This window comes from Bombus pascuorum, chromosome 2, assembly GCF_905332965.1.
Source record: "Bombus pascuorum chromosome 2, iyBomPasc1.1, whole genome shotgun sequence".
NCBI lineage: Eukaryota > Metazoa > Arthropoda > Insecta > Hymenoptera > Apidae > Bombus > Bombus pascuorum.
In genome coordinates, this window is record NC_083489.1 from 18,070,552 (window position 1) to 18,087,893 (window position 17,342).

The 17,342-nt window shown below is 31.0% G+C and overlaps 4 protein-coding genes across 9 annotated transcripts; 2 read left to right on the plus strand and 2 right to left on the minus strand.

The window, feature by feature from the left end:
* The first annotated feature begins 3,056 nt into the window (after positions 1–3,056).
* LOC132916755 (pyruvate dehydrogenase [acetyl-transferring]-phosphatase 1, mitochondrial) lies at positions 3,057–5,198 on the plus strand. The gene is made up of 4 exons (XM_060977059.1): positions 3,057–3,440; positions 3,497–3,638; positions 3,770–4,246; positions 4,372–5,198. Exons 1-4 carry the CDS (start codon positions 3,309–3,311, stop codon positions 5,052–5,054), a joined length of 1,434 nt encoding a protein of 477 aa, XP_060833042.1. The 5' UTR covers positions 3,057–3,308; the 3' UTR covers positions 5,055–5,198.
* Positions 5,138–8,083, minus strand: LOC132916756 (vacuolar protein sorting-associated protein 4). Its single transcript, XM_060977060.1, has 6 exons — positions 7,762–8,083; positions 7,562–7,673; positions 7,079–7,455; positions 6,676–6,943; positions 6,113–6,555; positions 5,138–6,011 (listed from the first exon to the last, which is right to left on the minus strand). The coding sequence occupies exons 1-6, from the start codon at positions 7,783–7,785 to the stop codon at positions 5,910–5,912; spliced, it is 1,326 nt and encodes a 441-aa protein (XP_060833043.1). The 5' UTR covers positions 7,786–8,083; the 3' UTR covers positions 5,138–5,909.
* A 333-nt stretch (positions 8,084–8,416) lies between these two features.
* Positions 8,417–14,542, plus strand: LOC132916752 (F-box/WD repeat-containing protein 7). 4 transcript variants are annotated; one of them, XM_060977051.1, is made up of 9 exons: positions 8,417–8,844; positions 8,955–8,995; positions 9,575–9,811; positions 9,889–10,118; positions 10,209–10,311; positions 10,401–10,919; positions 11,001–11,408; positions 11,917–12,232; positions 12,329–14,542. In XM_060977051.1, exons 3-9 carry the CDS (start codon positions 9,602–9,604, stop codon positions 12,490–12,492), a joined length of 1,950 nt encoding a protein of 649 aa, XP_060833034.1. In that variant the 5' UTR covers positions 8,417–8,844; positions 8,955–8,995; positions 9,575–9,601; the 3' UTR covers positions 12,493–14,542. The 4 variants fall into 4 exon arrangements, with proteins under 4 accessions (XP_060833034.1, XP_060833036.1, XP_060833033.1 ...); XM_060977053.1 differs by having other exon boundaries at positions 8,418–8,844; positions 9,651–9,811; XM_060977050.1 differs by lacking the exon at positions 8,955–8,995 and having other exon boundaries at positions 8,418–8,844.
* On the minus strand, positions 14,039–15,930 carry LOC132916761 (dnaJ homolog subfamily C member 24-like). Of its 3 annotated transcripts, none has more exons than XM_060977074.1 (2): positions 15,620–15,930; positions 14,039–15,114 (listed from the first exon to the last, which is right to left on the minus strand). In XM_060977074.1, exon 2 carries the CDS (start codon positions 15,019–15,021, stop codon positions 14,599–14,601), a length of 423 nt encoding a protein of 140 aa, XP_060833057.1. In that variant the 5' UTR covers positions 15,022–15,114; positions 15,620–15,930; the 3' UTR covers positions 14,039–14,598. The 3 variants fall into 3 exon arrangements, with proteins under 3 accessions (XP_060833057.1, XP_060833059.1, XP_060833056.1); XM_060977076.1 differs by having other exon boundaries at positions 14,039–15,068; positions 15,565–15,930; XM_060977073.1 differs by having other exon boundaries at positions 15,639–15,929.
* Between the last annotated feature and the right edge of the window lie 1,412 nt (positions 15,931–17,342).

Here is a 17,342-nt window from a genome sequence, read left to right on the forward strand (position 1 = left end):
CAACTTCACCCTCGAGTAAACGTTGATGGAGAACGGCCAATATTCATCAATATTATCGTATAAATATTGCCGTCACAGACCATATTCTTACTTACTATCGTCCTTTCGATCAGAATACATCTCAATTTGTTAGTCAATCAGTCGACATCTAAACTTGTTATCTCTAAAACTTAAACAGAAAGCATCTCAAAGCATTTTATGTAAAGTTGTTATAAAGGGAAAAGTAAAGCATATAAAATTTGACAATAATTTTTTATTCCGTACATAGTGTTATTCTATGATAAATATTTACCCTAAAAATGCCAAGACCTCACAAAATAAAATTATAAAAAAGAAAATAACTGACATAGAAGAAAACTGTTCAGTGTGCGATGAACAAGAAATTTCAGCAACTGGAAACAGCATGGAAACACATGAAAAGCTATGTACAACCGAATCAGAGTTGAATATTGTTTATAAATAAGCGTTCACGTCCAGAGAAAAGAGGAAAGAAATTATCATTAACAGCAACGAGTGAGACTGATGTAGAGAACCAACGTATCGAAACTGGACCCGATGGGACAGTTTGGAGAACATTTTATCTTATCATTGATCACCGTATAAGGGATCATATAATAAAATATATTAAAGAAGAATCATTTAGAGTATTGGGGACTAAGAGGAAGCTAGATGCAACAAAACTAGATGCATTTATTGCTCTGATATATACCGGTGGTGCATATCAGACAAAGAATTTAAATGTCTCATATTTATGGAATAAAATTTGGAGACCTGCATTTATTTCAAAAACAATGAGCAAAAATGACTTTGCTAAAATTACGAGGTTTATACGATTTGATAAAAAGAGCGAAAGAAGCCAAGATTTATGAACCAATAAATTTGCAATGGTATCTACAGTATGGGGCTGATTTATAGAGAATTCGCAAAATTGTTATAAACCTGGTGCATATATTACTTTTGTATAAAGAATCGCGGGAAAATACCATGCAATAAAACTATCAACAAGTTCAGATTCATTACTACAAAAAATTTATCAAATAAAAAATTGTAAAGTTACAAAATTATGAAAATTTATTTAAAATGCGGGAAATATGTATGCGGCAAATCTACATTTGATAATACGATAATTTGTAAAATTAAACAAAAGTAAATTTGGACGAAATTTTTTGAAAGTTCATCATTTTATATACATTCAGTTTTAAATTAACCATTATCTAAGTTAAATCATAAAAATTATTACTTCTTTAATCACCGGTCATTTTGACCGCACACGGCAAAAATAGGTATACATGAAGTGTCGGTAGGTTTAGTGTTAATTAAAAAAAACTAATGTATAAATTACCTCTTGAATTGAAAAACCAAATCCTGTATTATAGAATGTTATCACGCAAACAAAATGTAAAGCACGAATATTTCGCAAACTTTTCAATGTTTAGTATAACGTTTCTGATATTTTAACGAAAAAAACAAGCCAGCGCGATCGCGTTGATCGGCATTTCTCGCAAATAAATAAACGAAACGCTATCGTGCCACATAGGACAATCCGAACGAATTCTTAAAAACCCCTGATACGGGTTAAAACGGTTAATTAATTAACTGCTTTTAATAAAAATAATCACTAAAATGATACATTTGATTTTATTAACATAATTATTAACATAAGTCTTCTACATTAAAATTTGAAAATAAATCCTATATATATCCTATATATCCTATATATATATATCCTATATATATATATATATTATTGAAATAATTATTTCTAGGAAAACTCTAGGAAAACACATCTTTCTCTTTTATATACCCGTGACCTGGAAACGGCCGTTACGAAGAAAATAGAATTTAATAGAATGTTGTTTTTAAGTTACAAGGTCTAGAAATAAAGGAGCTATAAGTATACAGCTATAAAGTGGAATATTTTTATTGCTGTTTCTTGTAACTTTCAGCTGAAGTTACACACCAAGGTTAATTTTTTAGTAATGTCGTTTGTTGTAATGTAACACTGCTAGAATGAGGATTTAGATCAGCACACGCTTATACTTATACTTACTTCAATATATATATTTCTATTATAAATTCATTCACGCGTTTCTCTATCAGATAACCTCAACATAACATTGATAGATGGACTCATAGACTGATACAGATAGATAGCGTGTTCTTACAGGTAAGCTGAAGATTATATTGAAGACAGAAATAGTGCCATACGACATACGACTATGATGCTGAGTGTCGAGCTATCGCGCTCTCTCTCAGATTGTGCAAAAAGTAAGGAGAATACAAATAGTGGGGCGATCCGCTGTACGCCATCCACTACACAAGCTCTTCCTCTCTTTTTTGTCTTTTCTTCCCCTCACTAAAACACTCATTAGAGAGAAAAAAGGATAACCCGAATATAACACTTTCACTCTTGTGTTCTCTTTACGGCTTCTTACGTCTGTGAACGCGCAGTCTACCTGCATTAGTCATAATCATCTCTAGGTTCTTGATACCGCAAATATTGACCATAAAGACACATATAAAGATAGAATGTGTGTAAACGAGCTGAGAAAGTGATATATGTAAAAACAGAAAGAAAACGCTGCATAGAGGTCTCTTATGTCCTTGTCTATTAACGTATGCAGATTCATATACTAAATACATACATATAAAATAAGCGTAATACTGATCTCGGCTAAATTTTATTTTAGGAAAATTATTGACTTTTCTATTTGCAATTTTGTAGTTTTCGATGTGTAGAATGCAAAAATAGAAGTTTTAAGACGGGGAATCTATTGGTTCAAAAGTTATGATGTTATGAAGTTATGAAATTAAAAAATTGTAGTTGGTCGGAGTCGCGAAGAAAATACTGAAGTGTCGTTTTTTACAATCTTTTTATCTAGGTATATAACTAACATAAATTTAAAAAATGTACTTTTTTAATTTTTATTGCAACCGCAAATAATAAAATCGCAAAGAGTGACCTTTACTATTTTTTTTGCAATTCTGACCTGCAATTTTAGAAAAACTTCTTTCATATCATCTAAATAAATTAATCCTTCTAACTTCTTAAAAAAATCCCAGTCGTTTCCATTGTAAAAAAGTTATTCTGTTTTAAAGAGTGTACTAAACTTTTGTTCATGACCGTATTTGTACGCGTGCGCATATATAGTATACGCGGCTGCTATAACAACAATTATTCTTAGAAAGACATTGCAAAAGATAGGAGCTTAACATAACCTGCGAATGCGAGGCAGACAAAATGTGCTGTAGAAGTAAAAGCACGAAAATGTGCTAGTACAAATATACTGCAAAACCGCAGAAATAGAATGGTTTTACAAAACGTTGGCAGTAATTTAATTAAAACTGTCACTAATGTATGCATTAGACATAATGAATGGAGTAGTAACAAATGTGCTCACAGATTATATATGACATTGCCACGGCTTACACCACAAGAGGTAATATAGTCTTATCAAACTCTTTCCAAGCTCTCTTTTTTATAAATATGTTGTAGGTTACAACAATTTTACAAACTAATGAATATACCAAAGAATTTGACGGTGAAAGCTCTATAAAATATTATGATTCAAATCAGTTGGCATCCAATAATCCTATGGAAGATACTCGATCAGAGGCTCAATGTTTACTTACAAAAGGTACAGAAGTTGTATAAAGCATTGGAAACAACCTATATATACACAAAATATTCGATATACTTTTATATTTTTACAATTAGTGACATGACAAATTTCATATTATGTACAACAAAAGTACAAATTTATTTTAGGAATATTGTTAGGTGTGTTTGATGGTCATGGAGGTCATACATGTGCACAAATTATCTCAAAGAGACTTTTTCATTATATATCAGCATGTTTGTTGCCCACAAAATTACTAAAACAGTATCTCAACACAGTTAACTCCAACAATAAATTAGAACTTCTTCAAATGTTCAATGATAAAGTGGAATTTATTTCTGAAATTAGAGATCTTTATCAAGCAAGTTTTTTAACTTTTGTCAAGGACTTAATAGAAGTGGGATGTACAAAAGAATTTCAAATGGAAACAGCTTTAGAGAATGCATTTCTCCGATTAGATAATGATTTGTCGAACGAAGCACTTTTAAATTTAGGTAAAAGCAGTGCTGCTACAACTCTTGCTGTTGCAATGTCTGGCGCTGTAGCAGCTGTTGCACACATAGATGGTCCACATCTTCATGTCACTGGTGTGGGTGATTGTCAAGCAGTACTCGGCATACTTTCTGGTATGAGATGTAATTATCAGACTTTGTAATTTTATAAAAAATGGATATGCAGTTTTCTTATTGTTGTTATTACTACTTAATATCTGCATCATCACTGTTATCAGTATTACTATCTTATATTATAGAAAATGATGATTGGTCTGCAAAATTAATGACCGTCGAGCATAATACCGACAATCGTGCAGAAGTCGAAAGAATTCTATCAGAGCATCCATCGAACGAAAAATCAACTGCAATTAAATTGGAACGACTACTTGGACAATTAGCGCCCCTTCGTTCGTTAGGTGATTTTCGCTACAAATGGAGCAAAGAAATCTTAGAGAAAGTAGTGGTGCCATATTTCGGTGAAACAGCAATTCCACCGAATTATTATACTCCTCCATACTTGACGGCGAAACCAGAAGTTAGATATCATAGATTAACACCAAGAGATAAATTTCTTATAATAGCTAGCGACGGTCTATGGGATTTAATGTCACCCTTACAAGCTGTACGTTTAGTAGGTGAGCATATGAGTGGAAAAGTAACATTGAGCCCATTGAAGCTGCCCCGTAAAAATATGAAATTATCAGAAATACATAAAATGTTGTTGCAACGTAAAGAAGGCTTGAAAAAGAAACCTCTCGATAGTAATGCAGCGACACATTTATTGAGAAACGCACTCGGTGGTACGGAATACGGAATCGATCATGTTAAATTGTCACAATTATTGACACTACCAGGAGAAGTTGTACGAATATTTCGTGACGATATCACAATAACAGTGGTTTATATGAACTCTGAATTTTTAAGACACTGCCCTCCGTGAATCAGTAGAAAACTTTCTTGTTACATTTATAAGATCTTTCACAATTCTTATTGTTTCTAGGCTTCTTGAAGGAAAAACTGGAATTCTATTGTGTACAGCTTGTTATTTATTTAATTAACAATAAAAACAATTTACACATGGAAATGGTATTTTGCTTATTTGATATACGTACACATATGTATATCACATACTACATGTAATCGCGTTCACGTAATTTAACGAATCATTTCAAATTGATTATTAGTATAATTTATACTTACTGGGGAAAATGAATGCAAATGTCATTGATAACGTGTCGCTGATGTTTAAGCAAAATCAAAATTACAAAACATACAAATGAATTGCTAATCTACAATCATAAACATTGTTCAGAAATACTTATTAATCCTACATATGTATTGTACAATTAATTTGTTAGGTACATGTATAGAAATAATTATATAAGTTAAAAACGCACAGAATTCGTTACATATTACGTTATGGATCGGTAGCAGTTTAACTTTTTCTTGCGCTTTTGAATAAAAAATAGTCTATTGTTTTTTTTTTTTTTGCAGATTAAAATGTAACTAATTTTCATCACAAAATATATATCGTTCATTCTGCGATTTTTACATTTTAACAAACAGTATTTGTGAATAAGCATCAAGCTCGCAATGTTGGCATTGCTATCGTGTAATGACTGTTGAAGGAAAAGAAAGTTTGAAAATAAAAGCCTGAGTCAATGTATGTTTGAACTTTTTGTATAAATATTACGTATCGCAATGTCGATAATCAAACAAGACATAAGGCAAGTGCATGTATAACAGAAAGATACTTTTGGAAGTATATAGCAACTTGATTAAAAAAATTTGAGTATCAACCTTCTTGACCAAAATCTTCTTTAAATTTTTCTAATTTAGCCATATCTTCTTCATTCACTGTGGGACGGGTAGTCGCTAATGATTTTAACATGTCTTTCTAAATATGAAAAGTAAATTATACAAAGTAGATTACAATTAAAAATTTTATAAGATAAGACTGATATAATTCAATGGAAATAAAAAACATTCTATATTTACCATAGTTACAGGTGGTTCATACAATTTATCACCCTCAACTTCCATCCAGTTCATTTCAATAGCGGCTGGATCTCCCGGTGAACATGGTGTCAATAAATCATCCACAATAATAGAAGGATCTTTTGGTGATGGTCCTCTTACACGCTTGAAATGTGTTGCAGTTTGAACTAGTCTAACTGGCTGCATTAGAGCATCTCGTACGATAATACTTATATCAGCTCCAGAATAACCATCAGTGGCAGCTGCTAATTTTTTAAAGTTTTCTTCTGTTAGACAATGAGAAGTACTTCCTAAATGAAGTTTGAACATTATAACACGAGCTTGTTCATCTGGTAAGGCAATGTAAATCCTCTTCTCAAATCTTCTTCTAATAGCAGAATCTAACACCCATGGTATATTAGTAGCTCCCAATACTAATATACCGTCATTATCTGATCCGACACCTAATAAATCAATTTACCATGTCATATTTTATTTATGTACATAACAATGTGTATCCGGAGAAATTAATACATATGTCAACATATGTACAAATCAACAATTTATTCAAACATTTCGCTTACCTTGCATCTGAACTAAAAATTCTGTTTTTATTCTTCTGGCAGATTCGGATTCATTGTCGGAACGTGACGAGCAGAGTGAATCCACCTCGTCGATAAATATGATACTGGGTTTGTGTTGACGAGCTAATTCAAACAAATTTTTGACAAGTTTTTCAGATTCTCCAAGCCATTTGCTTACCAAGTCCGAGGATGACACAGAGAAGAATGTTGAATTATTGGCTTCAGTTGCAACAGCCTTTGCTAGATAGGATTTACCAGTACCTGGTGGCTGAAAATATCTTGAAATTACTTGAAAAAAATGATTGTAAATTACATAGACAAAATTACAAAACCTTTCTGCTAATAAGTCATGTTTTATAGTTAATTTTATCTAAAAGTTATTTTGTACTTATGTAAAAGTTACCCCAAATAATAAGATACCCTTCCATGGTATCCGTTTTCCAGTAAATAGATGGGGAAAACGTATTGGCAAAATAACAGCTTCCTTTAAAGCTTCCTTGGCTCCATCAAGACCAGCAACATCGTTCCATTTAACATCTGGTTTTTCAATAATTATCGCACCTTCCAGTTTGCTTTGAAGTTTCTTCTTTTCAGGATCACTATCTGTATCACTGTCTCCACTATCGCTCTTCTTATCCTCAGTTTTAGAATTATCTTCACCAGCTTTTACAGGTTTCTTCTTACTTTTTTTCAAATATGCCTTTAATTTTTCAGCTCTTTCCAAATACTGTGTACATTTTGCTCTTATACTCTCCTTAGCTCTGTCACCTTGTGCTTCATCTAGAAAATAAAAACATAACTTCACATTCATTCCTATCATTATACTATTATAAAAAAGGGAAAAAAGAAAAGTGATATTATAAAAGAAACCTGATAACAATCGTACATTTAATAGAATGTAGAAAATATTCAACAGCATGTTCGTACAACCTAAGTGCTTCCTCATAATTTTTATTACGATCTTCTTCAGTAGCTCTAGTCACCAGATCTATAGCTTTCTATAACACATCAAATACATTTGTAATTACAATTGCTAACTTAGTCATGAAACAAAAACGATGAAAGTAACATGTTTAAATAGCTCACCTGCAATATTGTACTTGAAGCCATTCTAATATTACTTTAAGCTGTATCTAACCTTTGTTACACGGTAGTTCACCGTCACGATAGGACGCAGCGTCTCAATAAAGAAAAAAGAAACAGCGATCGAGACGGCGACCTACCGCATCAAAAAGATATTCTATTTCGTTTGATAACCTTCAAAATTTGGTTGTCCAACGTCACTGCTTGACATATCACATATCTCACTAACACATTTTTAAACAAATTCTTGAAGTTAGACTATCTTCTACACTCTACACCGTTTAAACTGTCGCACTCTTAATCATACAGAACATTAAATAATGTCCCGTTCACAGAATGTTCTACTGAATCAATTAAAGATATAGTTACGTTACTACATAAAATACAATATACGAAACAATATGCTTATGTACTTACTTAAGTATATATGTATATATGTAAAATATACAAATAATATTATGGAAATTGTTATAAATACCTTCAAACGAATTTTAACGGATTATTTTGTACAGATATATGAAAATTTTATAAACGAAAGATAAAAGGCCAGTAATTCAAAATAAATAAGTATTTGACTTGACTATTGTTTTGAATTTGAAAGTACTTTCCTTGATCACTGAAGATTCTGAAGACGAGAGGAGAAGGTACCGGAATTGATTGTTAACTTTACTGTTTAGATTCTGGATTTTTATGTTTGCGAAAAATATGGTATAATTCATACGTATGAACTGAATCACAAGATAGCAATGAATATGCGGCTTATAAACGAGAACGCATGTGCAACAGCTACCTGTCTACGAAGTACCGAGTCCGAAGAGATAAAAACCTCGGAGCTACCAAGAGCTACCGATGGATCTTTTTCTGTGTTTATACCTATTACTTATTTTTGTTTCAGCATTTGTGTTGGCCTAAATCTTTAGTCCAAAAATTAACTTTATTCTATTCTAACCTAACAAAATACCAACATACGAAAAATGCGTACCGCCACCATATGATAGAAACAGTAATCGAAACTAAGAAACTTGGATCATCGTCGTATAGTAGTTTTACAATAAGGAAGCCACTGAGGAAAAACGTTTGATCTAAGTATGAATTGTTTGTTCAACCCTAACTTTCTATTTTATTTATTTGCTTCTTGTGAAAATCTAATGAAAATTAAGGGTGTGGCTAACCGGTCCTTCCTTTTATTATTCTAGGCTATGTTCCAAATCTAACTTGGTTTTAGGATTCGTCTAAGGTTAGGAGTTTTGCATACTTTCGAATATTATTTTTTTTTCTCCGTGAACATAATTGATAGTGAAATGCTATTAATACTTTGTTTAAATTTCTTCTTCAATTAAAAAATCTTATGGAAAAGACATTAAAATACCAGTCCAGTTTCCATTTAATTTTTCTTTTCCTAAGTTCTATAATTTATAATTTCTTGGTAATTTTGTATTTCAAATTTACATTCATTTATATTAGACAATTGATAAAATGTCAATTATAATGTAACATATACCTAAGACAATCTTTTATTACAAAAATTAATCAATTTTCAGGCTGCTCAAATTCACAGGTCGTAATCTATTAAATGGAAATATTTAACATAATTCCTTATACATATAAAGTATTAAAAATATAATTTGAGATATTACATACAAGAAAATAATTTTTTATGAAAATACAAATACCACAAATCTTAAGCTATATGCATAATTTGTTTCCATAAATTTTTATATTATACATAATTGATTTTAAATTATTATGTACATTAGAAGTAATACAATTACTTCTGTTATAAAAAGAAGATAAAAACAATTTTTTTTATATCCAGATAATATATATTGGACATAAGCCAGTGATGTCTGTCCCTTCTTCATCGTCTAATAAAATAAATGATAATAAACCAGGTGGTACAAGTCCAAGTCCTATTGAGGGCATTGAAGGTGTTCCAGGACCTAGTTCTTTAGAACCTATGCATTCTCTATTAGCACAAGATGAAGAATCAGAAGATTACGGGGAAGATGGTGAAGAAGAAGATGAAGATGACAGTAGTGAAGAAGAAAGTGAAGTGAGTTATTTTTATGTGAACTACGCCACATTAAAAAAAATTTACATCTCAATACAGCCAGGCTAATTTAATTTTAGATCAGTGATACAGGAATATTTTGCGATGCAGAATGTGAACCTGACCTTGATAGTAATACATGTTCACTTTCATCGTCTCAACCACAATCGTTTCCACAACGAGTACATAGTCCCATTTTACATACCTGCGTTCCTTTGGATGTTGTTCAGCCACAAAGGAAACGCAAAAGTGATACTGAATCTAGTTTACCTTGTAAAAAACTTAACCCAGAGGGCAAATCCCATTTGATGTAAGTATAATTTAAAAAAGAGCATTGAAAAATACAATTTGAATTTTCAAAAGGAGATAGTTTGTGGTACATGAGTTTTTTTATTTGCAGGATTGTTAAGAAATTGGATGATAAAAGTAAACATATAAGATGTGTTATTCCAACAAAAGATAATCCTCCGCCAGAAATGAGTAATTGGCTTCTTCAGTTTCAGGTATAAGAAACTGAAGTCGTTTGATTAAGAAAATTCTTTGTTCTTTTTTTTAATTGTTTAAATACTAAAGATATTGCTTCTATTTTCAGAGATGGTCAAATGCAGAGAGAATGCTAGCTATAGATGAATTAATTGAACGGTGTGAACCAACACAGGTACGACATATGATGCAGGTTATTGAACCTCAATTTCAAAGGGACTTTATATCGTTGTTGCCAAAAGAGTTGGCTTTGTCGGTATTAGCTTTCCTAGAACCCAGGGATCTCTTACGTGCCGCTCAAACATGCCGTAATTGGCGATTTCTCGCGGACGATAATCTACTATGGAAAGAGAAATGCAGAGCAGCTGGTATAGAAGATTTAAAGGATCTGCCTCAAGTAAAACGTAAGAATGGTAGAAATTCTGGTAATTGTTCATCTCCATGGAAACAAGCATATATGAGACAACATAATATAAAAATGAATTGGAGAACGAAACCTATTCGTACACCAAAGGTTTTAAAAGGACACGATGACCATGTTATTACTTGTCTTCAGTTCTCTGGTAATCGTATAGTAAGCGGTTCTGATGACAATACTCTTAAAGTATGGTCTGCCGTTACAGGCAAGGTAAGTTAAAGAATATAATTATGGAAATAAGATAGAAAATCATCATATAACATTGTTTTGTAATATATATTTTTTTCGCAGTGTTTAAGAACATTAGTTGGACATACCGGTGGTGTATGGTCCTCTCAAATGTCTGGTACTACTGTAATTAGTGGTAGTACAGATCGTACTTTGAAAGTATGGAATGCTGAAACTGGTCAGTGCATTCATACTTTATATGGACATACATCAACGGTAAGGTGTATGCATCTACATGGTAATAAAGTAGTCAGTGGTAGTAGAGATGCGACTTTAAGGGTGTGGCAAGTGGATACTGGCGAATGTTTACACGTACTTGTGGGTCATTTGGCAGCTGTTAGATGTGTGCAATATGATGGAAAATTAGTAGTCAGTGGCGCCTACGACTATATGGTTAAGGTTTGGAATCCGGAACGCGAGGAGTGCCTTCATACTTTACAAGGACATACAAATCGTGTTTATTCTCTCCAAGTAAGCGTTAATTAAATTGTATATACGAATTATACCAAAGTAATACACAGACTAATGAGATACAATATATAATATGTATTAGGTTGCCCAAAAAGTTTCTTTCGTTTCATAAGATGATAATTATTTTATTGAATTAAGTATGATCCATTTCGTTATATTTCTATTATTATGTTCGTGAATAATTGAATAAACTAATATAAAACGAAAAACATTATGCATCTATTAATTCCTTATGGAACGAAAGAAACTTTTTGGGCAATCTAATGTTATGAAAAATATGTAATTTATAATATTTTTTAAATGCTGTTCGCAATTGAAATAATTATTTGTAATGAAATTTTGGCTCTCTTTAGATATTGTCATTTCATTGAACAAACAGTTCTAAATTACAACATATAAAATCTGGGAGACTTCAAGACATACCTTGGACAGCACTAAATTTGTTTACACATAAATATTATATATCAAAAAGTGTTAATACACTCTGTTCTTTCTTTCTTCTTATTAGTTTGATGGTGTACATGTTGTTAGTGGTTCTTTGGATACCAGCATAAGAGTATGGGAAGTTGAAACTGGTGCATGTAGACATACATTAATGGGACATCAGTCGCTCACTTCGGGAATGGAATTGCGTAATAATATCTTAGTATCTGGAAATGCAGATTCAACTGTTAAAGTATGGGATATTGTTAGTGGTCACTGCCTTCAAACCTTGTCTGGTCCAAATAAGCATCAGTCTGCTGTCACTTGCCTTCAGTTCAACAGCCATTTTGTAATTACTTCATCTGATGATGGTACAGTTAAACTGTGGGATGTTAAAACTGGTGCGTTTTTCTTTGCTGCATTACTGCCTTTCTCCTCTTTCTTTTTTCTTGAATTATTCCTTTAACGTATTCCTAAAGTTTTTATCATGTATTTAGGTGATTTTATAAGAAACTTGGTTGCTCTGGAAAGCGGCGGAAGTGGTGGTGTTGTGTGGAGGATACGTGCAAGTGATACAAAACTGGTGTGTGCAGTAGGTAGCCGTAACGGAACAGAGGAGACCAAACTTCTTGTTCTCGATTTTGATGTAGAGGTAAAATAGTGCACTTTTCAGTGGATAAAACTGCCTTCTTCTACGACCTCTGTACATACTCTAACTAGGTAGCGTAACCAATCTACTGTACAATGATACATGTATTACATGGTGTGATTGTGATAAGAATGTATGTCGAAAATTTGAAGAGAGATCGTAAAAAGTCAGACGCTGAATCGGTAGTTGTTATAAATGATCTCCAAAGTGGTAGAACATTTAAACCGAAGGCATTAATTATATTAATTACGGAGTGTATTAATCGTGGTGTACAAATATGAGATTTTAAAGACTCAACAAATTACGGAGAACGAGGAGCTTATAAGTGTATTACTGTATTACTGCTGTTATAAAATTTAAAAGAAATCGCTAGTAATTTACATGGGAGATAGCCCACTATGAACATTAACTCCACATAACGATTTGTATGGGCGTTTAGGAAAGTATTTTTAAATTACAGAAAAAGAAAAATTTCGTACCATATTTGTCAAGCTTATAGACAAAAAAATTGCTTAAAGAATCTCACATTTTGAAAAAAAAGAGAAATAGAAAAGGAAGAAAAAAATAAATAAAAGATCTAAATAAAAGGAATGAAAAGATGAGAGAAAAAGAAAAGAAACTAATGGTAAAAATATCCTTTGTACAATAAGTTCTTCTTTGCTGTACTTTATATAGCTTATTTAAATTTTCCATTTATGTTAATTAAATTAATCATGGGAATTGTGCATAATTTATTGGATGATATAATCAATATTTAATGACTTTTTATCGAAATGAACGCTGTTGCTTTTTATTCGCTTTGTTTTATTTGTATCAATTTTTATTCTATCATCTAAATTGTTCGTACAAAATCATACAATTATATAAATCACAATTAATTTTTTAACTCAAAAATATGTTTTGAAGGAATCATAGCGATTTCTACCTATTATTAAGAATAATGTTATATTACATTGAAAGTTGGACCAGTTTCTTATGTTACTCGTTAATCGAAATATCAGGGAACGTGTTACGTAGAGGAAACAACTATTCATGTTTTAACTTCAGAAATAAAAGAAAATTTCAATAATCAGTTACTTTATACACGTTACAAGGGTCCTTAAATTGTAAAACATAAAATAGAGATTTCTTAAAGATACACGCAGAATAATATGTTACATCTCTCTCTCTCTCTTTCTCTCTCTTTTGAATCTTATAAATACAATTACATATACGTTGCAAGAAGAAAATAATATATAATTTGTTCATAATGTATAAAGCATACATGCAAGATGAAATTATTGTATAGAAAAATTTTATTAAACTTCTTTTTAGTTTTTCTATATTGTATCACAATATAGATGTTTTATTATTTCTATAATCATTCTACAAGTATAATTATGAAGAATGATTATATAAATATAATAATACAAAAAAGTTTACGCACTTGTATCTGCTCATTGTCAAATACTTACCACTATAGTATTTGATTAATTTTCCATGCGTAACATGTTCAAAAATCATTCGCTATTTATTGTTCGCCGATTAAACAACCAGGGTTAATCGAATATTCGTGATAGTAATTTAATTGGATTGTCTATATTTAAATAAAATATTGATTTCGACATTAGTAACAAGTCTGGTTTTGCCATGGTGCAATAATAAGAGTTGCAAATTTATCCTGTGCAATATGCACGAATCAACTGAATAACATTAAATCAGTTATCATGCAAGAATAAACATAATTAAATTACAAATTTTTCCAAAGCAAGAAATATTAAGAAATTTGTAATAAATTACAAATTTATAGATTTTTATAGTAAATTAGTTTTTTATACAAACTCTATCATTACAGAAATTACATAAGCTATACAAACAGTTAATTCTGATTGACAATAAGTCTTGTAAATTCAATTATTAATGCAAGACACAATTTGTGTAAATGCAATTTTTATTATTGAACCTAGGATATTTTAAGGATCGTGTTTTTATTTGTATATTGCTCAATAGTTTATATTTGTAATGATGTGTTATCTGTTGTATCATTTTTTATAAGAAATAGAAAATGTTGCTGCATTTTAAATTATATGTTTTTCATCTTGTGTCTGTCCTAATGTCATTAGTTGTTACATACAAGTATTATGTTTCAATGATAGTAAAAAAAGTACACTCCGAACAAGGAACGTGTATCATCTGATTTTTCTTTTGAATATGTTGCTTCTCGATACAATATAATCCCCCACATCTGCATTTATAAGATAACATATCTTTATTATTATCCATTTCTTCCAATTCATTCATGTATATTTTTGCATATATTAAAATATTTTCCAAATCTAATTCTTTTTGCTTTAGTATGGCATCATACTCTTCTTTCAATTTTGGATCACGCAGAACATGCCAAGCTTTTAACACATATTGAAATTTTATACTATCAAATTCTGTTGCATTTTTATCTGGATGAAATTTCAAAGCTAATGCACGATATGCACATTTTATATCTTCAAATGTTGATTCCTTGGTACAACCAAGTATGTCATAATAATTCATTAAATCCATCATTTCGGATTATAGCGTCACATATGTATGCACATAAGACATCATCATTGCTGGATACAATCAAGTACAAAGGACATAATGAGTAGATTACATAACCTACAAACATTAAGTTCATTAAGTAATGAATTCTCAATCATACGTGTATAATCATCTATTTACATATTTATCTCTATATTACATAAAACGCAACGTCTGTCTGTGTGTCTGTCTGTCATGTTATAACTCGAGATCCGCTGAACCGATTTTTATACAGTTTTCTTTCCTATGTAGGAATCTGATCATTTTTGGTCAGATTTTAAACTATTTGGTTAAAATTAGTTTTTATGAAGCTGAGGAATCAACATAAAAGCGCGACAAGTTGGGGAAAAAGACTGAAAGTACATGGAAAACTAAATGCACTGCAAAAACTATAAGAAATACATCGAAATTATGTAAGAGAGTTATGTAGCTCTTTAATAGTTCTATAAAAAAGTCCACTACCTGATTAATAAGATATTTGAAATTGACATCCATAAATTTATCTTTATTTCATTTGTCTGACTTTACTTGTCTTTAAGACGATAATTTCAAACAATATTTGTGTTCTATTAATTCCATATACATATATAAGAGTTATTCACTTAGATCAAAACCCGCGCTCGCGAGAACTTAGAAAATGGCCACATGTATGTACACTTCATACCACGGTTATATACAAGTCTGGAAACTCCGGGATGGTGACAAAGCCCTTAGTAACCGGACGATGTTAGTCAATTTGTCTGCAGCAAGGCGCTTCAATTGAGAAGGTAGGATTCGTAGTTTAACGTCATCATGTAAAAATAATCTGGACCTGATTGTTTCTGTCTCTTTTCCTCTTTCCTTAATGCTGTCGTGAACTGGACTCACGGCGGACCAAGTACCAGCACAAATGGAAGGAAGAAACGGCAGTCTATATGATTATCATAATTTTATTATTATTATTTTGTATCTAACTATTGTCTAATGAATATTATATAATACTATAATAAAATCTTTCTTCTTATTAAAAATCTACGTAAACTATAAAATTATACAGTAATTTTGCTTTTTCAATAAAAAATTTAATTATATTAAAATGTTTCAATCATGAATAATATTTTGATGATGACATTATTTACATATATTATAGATGGTGTGAATAGTTACACAATTTTTTTAATGCATTAAAAAATATAGAAAAACAAATTTACTTTCCAATATACGCGTCAAATATACGTGTACATAATTGATTTTGAAGCTGTAATTTTATTAAACATTTTTTTGAAAATAATAATATAAATTTCATAATAAAATAATTCATAATTAATATTCATTTAAACAACATTTCATTTTTCCGTATGAAATGAAATAATGTGGATGTACATACTTTAAATAGATGGTAAAAGATTATGAAAATTAGTTTAGTTTAGTCATTGGGTAAGCTTAATGGCATAGTTTAAATTTCTTAAATTCTTTCAGTGATTTCACAGAAAGATGGCATTACATACGGAATCCTAACTTCTCAATAGCAGCGTTTTATGGTGGCCGATTTGTAAAGCACTACGCTTGACAATAGTAATCTTACGCCTTCCACTGGAGTTCCAAACATGTGTATAAGACCGTACTTCGTACACTTATTACTCCAATCAAAACATGATATGCGCCATCTATAAGTTGCGACTAGAACTAGAATTAGTTATAAACAAGAACGCAGAGGGAGTTTGATGTCACCGGTCATTATGGCACATGTTTACTCGTAAAATCTGTCTACAATCGGGATATGAGCTAGAATAAACCCATAACCTTTGAATTGAATAAGAAAAAAATATATGAACAATGTCACTACCTGCATTTTTACAAACATCATGACCTCTTTCTATTTCGTTCGGTATTTTCCATTCTTAACTTAATTTCGACATTTTCTTTTACGTTGTAATTTAAAATTTGTTAACTTTCTACAAATTGATTGCTACAGAAAGGAAATTTCCTCTTTGATTGCTATTATCTAACTGATCGGTCTGCTATAAATTTGTCGAGAATGGAACATAAAGAAGCAAGTGAGATGTAGCAAGTCGCATTATGAAATTCATTTAGAAGTTATTCGCACAGCTAAATTTTAAAATATTTTCTGGGATACTTCGGGAACTATTAGGGAGATAGAGGAATGGTCTCAATGGACAGATTTTTTAAAAAACCATTTGTTTAAGCAGTATATTACAATGTAATGCATTTTCTTTGTTTTTTCTTGGTTTACAAAAGCTTACAACGGCCTTTAAAAATGACTTCTGGTGCCATAAAAGTTATCACTCCAAATACAAAAAGTCTAC

Bases quoted from the DNA above. Each gene is read 5' to 3' on its own strand.
- LOC132916755 (XM_060977059.1), top strand. From the start codon at position 3,309: ATGGTTTTACAAAACGTTGGCAGTAATTTAATTAAAACTGTCACTAAT. The intron at 3,441-3,496 runs GTAATATAGTCT...AATATGTTGTAG, and splicing joins CACGGCTTACACCACAAGAG to GTTACAACAATTTTACAAAC. The intron at 4,247-4,371 runs GTATGAGATGTA...CTTATATTATAG, and splicing joins AGTACTCGGCATACTTTCTG to AAAATGATGATTGGTCTGCA.
- LOC132916756 (XM_060977060.1), bottom strand. From the start codon at position 7,785: ATGGCTTCAAGTACAATATTGCAG. The intron at 7,674-7,761 runs GTGAGCTATTTA...GATGTGTTATAG, and splicing joins CTTCAAGTACAATATTGCAG to AAAGCTATAGATCTGGTGAC. The intron at 7,456-7,561 runs GTACGATTGTTA...TTTATTTTCTAG, and splicing joins TTTTCTACATTCTATTAAAT to ATGAAGCACAAGGTGACAGA.
- LOC132916752 (XM_060977051.1), top strand. From the start codon at position 9,602: ATGTCTGTCCCTTCTTCATCGTCTAATAAAATAAATGATAATAAACCA. The intron at 9,812-9,888 runs GTGAGTTATTTT...ATTTAATTTTAG, and splicing joins GTAGTGAAGAAGAAAGTGAA to ATCAGTGATACAGGAATATT. The intron at 10,119-10,208 runs GTAAGTATAATT...TTTTATTTGCAG, and splicing joins GAGGGCAAATCCCATTTGAT to GATTGTTAAGAAATTGGATG.
- LOC132916761 (XM_060977074.1), bottom strand. From the start codon at position 15,021: ATGATGGATTTAATGAATTATTATGACATACTTGGTTGTACCAAGGAA.